This window comes from Carassius gibelio, chromosome A5, assembly GCF_023724105.1.
Source record: "Carassius gibelio isolate Cgi1373 ecotype wild population from Czech Republic chromosome A5, carGib1.2-hapl.c, whole genome shotgun sequence".
In the NCBI taxonomy this organism is placed as follows: Eukaryota; Metazoa; Chordata; class Actinopteri; order Cypriniformes; family Cyprinidae; genus Carassius; species Carassius gibelio.
In genome coordinates, this window is record NC_068375.1 from 36,564,444 (window position 1) to 36,573,379 (window position 8,936).

The window sequence follows — 8,936 nt, forward strand, 5'->3', positions numbered from 1 at the left end:
AATGTGTAATTTTTTTTCTTCAATATGATCTTGTATAGCATGCATTTTGCATCAGTCATTTTGACTGTGTAAATATTGAATGTATGTGATCTCAGTTTCCTCGAATTCCACCTAAAATATTGTAATGTAAAAGAATTCATACACACACACATATAAAATACACACACACACACACACACACACACATATATATATATATATATATATATATTAGTGGTGGGCCGTTATCGGCGTTAACGTGCTGCGTTAACGTGAGACTCTTATTGGGGGATTAAAAAATATCGCCGTTAATCTATTCTCAAAGTTGGGTTGAGAGCTGGGTGCCTGGGTCTATACTAGGCGAGCTATGATGACATTCACCTTGATACTTCACCTTGATATCTGGATACTTACTTATTATCCAGAGTGAGAAAAAGGGCTGTCAAAATCACTCTGGACCCCTCACATCCAGCACACTCCCTCTTTGAACTGTTGCCATCTGGTCGACGCTACAGAGCACTGAGCACTAAACGACCAGACACAGGACCAGTTTCTTCCCTCAGGCAATCCATGTTATGAACAGCTGATAATAACTGCGAACACACTACACTTTATATTTATATACACATACACTTTATTTATCTAACACACATACTTAGTATACACTTAAATTTTGCACATAATATACATGTACATACATAACTGCATTTTGTAATATACCTGCCTACAATTGTCATTTGTATATTGTCATTCACTATCTACTTATTTGTATTTTTCATTCTTTTATTATGTGTTTTATGTTCTGTCGCTGTCATTCTGTTGTACTGTGGAGCTTCTGTCACGAAAACAAATTCGCTTGTTTTAAAGGCTATTTTCTAGGCTGTTTTCTATTCTTTAAAAAATCTAACTACCTTTCTAATCTTTTTGTATTCTATTTTCTTTTCATTTATTATGCAATTGTATATTTATGTGTGTGTATATGTGTAAAGACCTCTAACTAGCTTGCTCTATTATTTTATTTTTTTATTCCATCTGTTTTCTTTTTATTTATTATGTTAAAATCCCATGCTATTTGTACTGTGTTAACCTAACTGAGACTTGTTATAGCACTTATATATCATTGCTCTTTTTGTTGTTTTTGATTGCTTCCACTGTCTTCATCTGTAAGTTGCTTTGGATAAAAGCGTCTGCTAAATGAATAAATGTAAATGTAAATGTAAAGGCAAACACATCTACCATTTTCTGCATTTTATCTTCTGTTATTTATGTAAAGCTGTGAAAGAACCGGAAATCCCACACCTTCACGGAAAACAACTTCCACATTGCAAAAATAAGGTGGATGAATAAAAGCTCCTTAGCTAAAAAAAGTTATCTATTTCAACTACTTTATAAAAGTAATTTAACTGATTACATTTGATCAATTTTCTAAATTTCCAATGAATGTTTTCAGCTGTTAATCATTTTCAAACATTTAAACCAGGCAGGGTTAACCTTACAGTGCTCAGCACTGACTACTGTCAAAAATCATTTTAAAGCACAGCACCACAAAATCAGACTTTAGCTCATCTTTTTACTTTGAGATCATTCTAAGGGAAAATACAAATTTCAAATCATAACAACATATAGTTTAATAGCTATGATACTGAAATATTTTTTTAAATCAAATCTTTTCATAGCAATTATATCATGAAACACTGGCATCTAACAATGCCTCTATTTAGTTTTTTTATCTGTGCACTTATTCATTTGCACTGTAAGCAATTCATTAAAGTACATAAATAAAATACATAAAATACACTGCTGATAGGATTATATCCATCCTATCTATTATATCTATCAGTACAGATATTTATTTGCACTGTAAAAAACAAATACATTACAAAACAAAGCAGCTCATTATCAGGACATTATCCATTCATTTTATTGACATTTCTATATGTGCACATTTTCTTTTATATCTTTTAGTATATCTCTACACTTCTTTTTTAGCTGCCATTTTCTCCTTTTTTTGCCTTTTTTTATGTCCTCTAGCTTTAGTTTTTGCTTGTTCACAAGGTCAGCATTGAGGAGCATCAGCTCCTTCAGGAAGTCTCTGGAGGGCTGGATGCGTCTCGACTTTATGACGTCATCAATGGCATCCTCCACCATCATGTCATGGCAGATCATCAGATATGCCAGAAACAGAGTCGCAGAGTGGTCGACACCCTGCTTGCAGCAAATCAACACCTTACCTGAGGAAACAAAAAAAGAAATATGGTCAAAAAAACTCATGAATAGACTATAACACACTTGATAATAGACAAGATATGGAGTGTGTTTGTGTCAGCCCTTACTTCCTGGCTTATTCACGGCCTTGTCAATGAATTTTGCAGCTGGCATGAAGCACTTCCTGATGTCAGAACAGTGTCTGTCCGTTGTAGGCAAGCTGTAATAATTGATGTGCAGGCCTCTGTAATATCTGGACCCTGTATTGACTGTTCCTTCTAGATCTTCAACATAAGATTTTCCCAAGAAGTAGTTCAAGTCCTTTTTGGGCGCTGCAGCGTTCAGAATGTGAGTGATGCACATCTCCTGCAGCATATCTCGGTCTGTTGCAGCCTCTCTGCACAAGAACACAACAGCCTTGGTTAGTCTTTTATATAAAACTATTTACGTTGTAGAATAAATGACAGAACAATGATAGAAATACAATTGTGTTGCAGACTTACTCGTCTCCGATGAAGACCCTGGGCCAGACATTGGTGACATGTCTTTGTTTGAGCAGTGTACATTGCTTCAAACGATCCTCTAGTTGGAGCATGTTTAAAGGGACGTAGTTTTCCAAACTTGCAAGTTCAGATAACACTGTAGACTCTGGCTCAAGAACGCTTGGACTTGGTGCACCCAAATCCACTGGAGTAGCCAGATCCCATTCAGGTCGTGGCTTGAGAACGCTTGGACCCGGGAGGTACAATTCCACTGAATCAACCAGATCCTCTTCAGCGTCTGGCTCAGGGACACTTGAACCCGGGGCATATAATTCCATCGAGTCCTTATCCCATTCACGTTCAAGAGGATCATGCAGATCCTCCTCAGAGTCCGGCTCAGGAACGCTAGGACTCGGGGTGTACAGTTCCACTGCATCAACCAGATCCCATTTAGGAGGAGCAACCAAATCCTCAATAGGTTTTGGTTCACAAACATTCAGATCCATCTCAGGACATGCTGAGTTCGATCTGTCGTTCTGGAGGAAGGTTTTTTTCGTATTCCTCACTGTAGCATATTCTACTCTCTTAGTTACAACGAAGCCAAGAACTTTCTTATTCTTCGTGGCTTTGGTAGTTTCTGACAAAAGAAGAAAAACATACAATGTGGCATTAGAAACATCTCTCACCAGATTAAACATGATTAATTAGTCCAAATTGTAAGAAGACATTTCTATTTGCATCTTTTCACCTTTTGGGCTGGCACATGATTCCTCTGGATCAACCAGATCCAGTTTAGGTTCAGAAGGAACCACGAGATCCAATTCAGGTTCAGGGATACACGATTGCTCGGTATCTAACAGATCCATTTCAGGTTCTGGCTTGAGAGCACTTGGATCTGGAACAAACGATTCCTTTGGATCGGGAAGATCCACTTCACGTTGCCCAACAGTTTCCGGCATTTTTGTCTGGAAAACTGCAAATATTTGCTGGAAGATTGCCACCATTTTCCTGGTTATCTCCCAGACAGTGAGTCCTGAAAAAAATAAGAAAACAAACTAGATAAGCCTTGTCTGAGAGTTAAAAAAAAAAAAACTTTTAAAAGCTTAAAGTTTGAAAAACCTTTCAAACCCCACTATTTTTAGCAGATAGATTGAGAGAGTGGATGAAATCTAAACAAGGCATTACTTTCAAAAGTTTTCAGCGCTAAATGGAAATCTATCAGCGTTTGGAAGTCGGCTACAGGAATTCCATAAGTCAGATAATTTAGAAAAAATATAGCAACCAAAATTCAAATCAGCCTAACGGTCACTGACAAATCTGGAGGTTGTAGCTTGAGAGCTCAACGAGGTGTAGGAAAACAGTATTAGGTCTTTGTCACAGCTAAGATATAATAATTTACTATTAGAAACATCTCTAACAACACAAATAAACATGAATAAGACATATGCATGTCTTCACCTGTTGGACTGTTCTCAGCATCCAGGCCACCCTGATCATTGGCCTCTTCCACTGAAGGTCCTGCTGGGTCGCTCAGATCTTCAGAGACCAGTGTAGGACTCTTCAGCTCTGAGATGCTGTCGTTCCTGTTCATCTCCAGCTGCAAATCTTTCACTTCACAGACTGAGATGTTGTCACTAGAGTTAACCTCCAGCTGCACACACATCTCTCCTGGACTGCAGTATCTGCCTGAGACATGATCCACTGTCACAACCTCCAGCTGCACATCTAACTCTCGAGATGCACTGCTGCTGATAAGGTCGTAGATGTCATCGGTGATCTCAAACTCCAGCTGCACATCTTTATCATCTGATGCCCAGTAGCTGTCACCGAAGTAGAAGGCGTCATTGACGTAAACCTCCAGAAGCACCTCTCTCACGTCTGTGGACATTGTGTCTGTGGTTCTCATACTGACAGATAAGTAATCCGTATCTGGTAATGTCAGTTTGAACTGTAATGTTATCTGATACACACTGTCTGTACAGATTAAATATATCTCGATCTATACGGACTGGCGTTTGTACAAGTGTTGCTAGGTTTGTTTTCACAGAGTTCACTCAGACAAACGTCTCTGTTACGAACATCACTCAACTAAAGAGATTCTGCCAGGGCGAGTCCTTTTATACTGACTGGGGCTGTGACGTCATGAAACAGTGACGTGTCTTGTTCCAAATTGCCATGGAAACGGATTGTTTACCAACGGCAGCATCCTCCAGCTCTCTGTCGCATTACCGTACAGACAGGAGGAGAAGCTCCAGGCAATTAACTTAATATGGCGTACTGGCGTTACATTTTAAAATACTATACAAAATAATTAATCAGAATACTTACTCCTGCTCACTCACGACAAAGAACTCCCCGCTCAAGCTCGCCGTCTCTGCAAGATTAACGATGGCAGTTTGCACGCACAGCCACTTAGAAGATTTACATCTGTCAGACAGGTTGCTGACGTCGTCAAGCTTCGTTTGAGTCTGCGGGTCAGAAACGGTAGTGCTAAAAAACGCTAAAAATGGGCTTCACTTGTCTCAATTGAGTTCCAATGGGGTCGCTGTGTCCATTTCTTTTACTGTCTATGATTTTCGCTTTAGCTCATTAGCTCAGAAAATAAATAATTATTTATGCGTTTATGTCACATTTAACGTTACTATGCTTGAATGCAGTTTTACCATCAAAAAATGATTCATTTAAGTTAAACAGTTAATTTTCATGTTTCATGATTGCATGGTTTGAATCTGAATCAGTCGGACGAATCCTTCACTGAATGAACTTGTAAGGCTACCGTAAGTACAAGAGTGTTTAGATATTAAGCCATTTTTTTGTGTACTAAAGACTCATGATACTCCACTTATGGTCTTTTCTGTCTAACGTTACCTTAATTTGGACTGATTTGTTCGATACCAAATACATTTTGAAACAAAGTTATTTTTAATGTTTGTCAATCATTTTTGTTTAAAGTAATTTAATTTATAACAGTTTTAAATAAACAAATGCATAATGAAGGGTCATTCCCACAGAACGCGTTTTTGATGTTGACGCATTAGCGCGCGCTCACTCTCTCTCTCTTTCACACACACACACACACACACACACACACACACACACACACACACACCCCACAGTTGGCTACTTTCATTTCAAGTGTTGCCTAAATCCTCTTTGTTCAAGACATTATTGTGTGATTGTTTATAGTGGATCATTTTCATATTTAACGTTACGTTATGAACTTGCAGCGGTCAAACGCATCCCTCAAGCGCAATGCAACAAAAACTAATTGCATTGAAAACATGCATTGAAAAATCTTGCAAATGTTTTATTCAAGCATGTTTCATTACTAAAATGTTCTTATTCTATTTGTATCTTTTTCTGGGGAAAAACTGGTATGTCAGACTAACTGAGACTTGTATACTGTTGCCCTATTGGTTTAAATTGATTTTATTTGCTCTTCTCATATAAGTGGCTTTGGATAAAAGCGTCTGCTAAATGATTAAATGTTAATGTTAAATGAATATTTATTAAATACAATAAGCGAATCATCTAATGCCATGAATATGTAAATGTGTTATTTTATTATTTTTTCTAGCTTTTTGTTTATCAAATAGATTTGTGTAGAGAGTACAATTCTTCATTTTTATTACGTGTCATTAAAATGTCTATAAATATTCCTACTGGTGAACAACTGATATTTCGAAGGCTACATAACCCCAGGTTACGAAACCTCTACTGAAACCACTGACTCTGGCTGTTTGATTTGGTTTGATACACGATTCTAATTACTGATTCGAAACAAGTGATTCGTAAAGGTTCACGAAGCAGTGTGTTTCTAAAGCCCCAGTCACTGTACCGTTCAGACAGAACGCGTTTTCGTTGAAAAACGCGAGCTTTTGGAGCGGGAAAACACGCAAGGTTTAAGCTTTTTTTAAAGATTACCTTCATTTAACTTTCCGTGATTTTAGAACGCCGTGACTTGCGCAAAACTCGAGAAAAGACGCGAGCGCCCATCTAGCGTATACGTTTAACATGGCTGTTTTTCTTTGCTTCAAGTTAGATGTTATATAGACTAAGTTACGCCTATATGTAAAAATATAAAATAACTTACCATAAAATTAATGTTTTACACAGACGCTTTTACTGTGCACAATCAAATAAACCACATAATGACACATTATAGGTCCCCTACTTGAAACCATGCGTTCCTACATTCCTTCAATATCCGCTCACTTTCTTTCTCCGTCCTGCTTTCATCAGAAACTTCCCTCAGGACTAGGGATGCCAAATACTGAAAAAATACTGAATCGTCCCGTATTTGAGAATAAAATAGCGCGTCCCGTTTTGAATTAATACTGGACGGGGTTTGTCCCGTATTTTCGGAGTTGTCTTCAATGCAGGATCTCATGCAAATCATCCCACCGGCATTCTGTGAAGACTCGTCCTATTCAGCCCCTGATTGTGTAATATTCGCTGCTTATCTTATCTTATCTTACCAACCCCAAACTTTTTAATGGTAGTGTATGTTTTGGGATCTGTGGTTTAGTTTTGTAATCCATCATGACGGTCAAGGGAATGCCTGTATACTACGACTCCTCTCCTCTCACCTGGTCCTCCTGCAGCAAGAAATACATCACACACTTTCTCGAGTGAGAACACACACTCATGTAGAGGAACATTGTAAGTGGAAGTAAGGAGTGCATTCATTCAAAAATCAAGATATGGTTCTAAAATATGTTATTGATTCTAATAATTCAAGGGGCTATTCATGTTGTCAAGCCATTCATTCGGGCTCTTTTGGTTCCAGAATGTGTGTCAGATTCTGTGGTGCTTTGTAAATGGATCCTGCCGCTTCAAACTGGACTCGCCGATAGACGGAGCCAGGTGTGGACCTGAGAAGATACGAGAGGTTAACTATTCTTTTAGAAAAACGTTTGCATTACTATGCATTTAACTGAATGTTTATGTGTGTCAGTGGTGGATCTCTGGTGAGTGTGTGATCGTAGGGAAGTTATCTGCTGTACTACCAGCAGAATACATATAGAGGGCACTCTTGTAACTCTTTTACAAACTATTTGGTATGTTGTCATAAATTGATGGCATCCTAAAACCACTCCATTTTTGGTTTTAAGTAACCACTTGTGAATTTCAATCCCTCCACCTTCTCTGTCTTTTCTTGTACATTTTGGTGATAATGATCTATATAGCATGATTTTTGTTTCATGTTCAGACCTGAGTTTGGAGGCAAATATTGTACAGTCGAGCAGAAGCGCTACAGAATTTGCAACACGAAGCCGTGTGCCAGAAAACATCCCTCCTTTAGAGAGATGCATTAACACTGTGCCTTACCACAATGAACTCTACGAGTGGATACCTGTTGCAAGCTCATGTAAGATCACTTTGCATCACATGCATCAACATATTTTATTCAAATTTGTATATGTGCATGACATGAAATCAATATTTGAGGTCGATTTTCTCAGAAGAGAAATACTGAACATTTTAAAAATATAAAAAAGGTTTTTAATGTTTTTGAAATATGTCTCTTATGCTCACCAAAGATGCAAAGTCTAGTTAAAATACAGTAAGTGTTTTCTATTTGAATATATTTTTAACATGAGATTTATTCCTGTAATGCAAAGCTGAATTTTCAGCATCATTACTCCAGTCTTCAGAGTCATGTGATCCTTCAGAAATCATACTAATATGCTGATTTACTCTTCAAGAAACATTTCTTATTATCATCAAACGAGCCTGAACCCGAACATCCTAGCATCGCAGTCATAGTGATAGTGTGAAGTGACATTCAGCCAAGTATGGTGACCCATACTCAGAATTTGTGCTCTGCATTTAACCCATCCGAAATGCACACACACAGAGCAGTGAACACACACACACACACACTGTGAGCACACACCCGGAGCAGTGGGCAGCCATTTATGCTGCGGCGCCCGGGGAGCAGTTGGGGGTTCGATGCCTTGCTCAAGGGCACCTAAGTCATGGTATTGAAGGTAGAGAGAGAACTGTACATGCACTCCCCCCACCCACAATTCCGTCTGGCCCGAGACTAGAACCCACAAACCTTCGATTGGGAGTCCAACCCTCTAACCATTAGTCCACGACTTCCCCCATGACTTTCACATCCCTTGCATTTTCTTCAGAAGCTGGAAAAAGTCTAGTTGATTAAATTTAGTTCTTCCTCAATGACTATTTGAATAAAACAACTGGCTACACAAATGTTTTGTATTATAGATTATTGCCTAAATACTATTTGATGTTTGCATGGTA

The 8,936-nt window shown here is 38.3% G+C and overlaps 1 protein-coding gene across 1 annotated transcript in view; it reads right to left on the reverse strand.

Annotated features, from left to right (window-relative positions):
• LOC128014624 (uncharacterized) overlaps positions 1-4,636 on the reverse strand; it is a 65,513-nt gene extending 60,877 nt beyond the window's left edge. Inside the window, exon 1 of the mRNA XM_052598315.1 lies at positions 4,378-4,636. Coding sequence (XP_052454275.1) covers positions 4,378-4,572 — 195 coding nt within the window. The 5' untranslated portion in view covers positions 4,573-4,636. The remainder of the gene's footprint in view (positions 1-4,377) is intronic.
• Between the last annotated feature and the right edge of the window lie 4,300 nt (positions 4,637-8,936).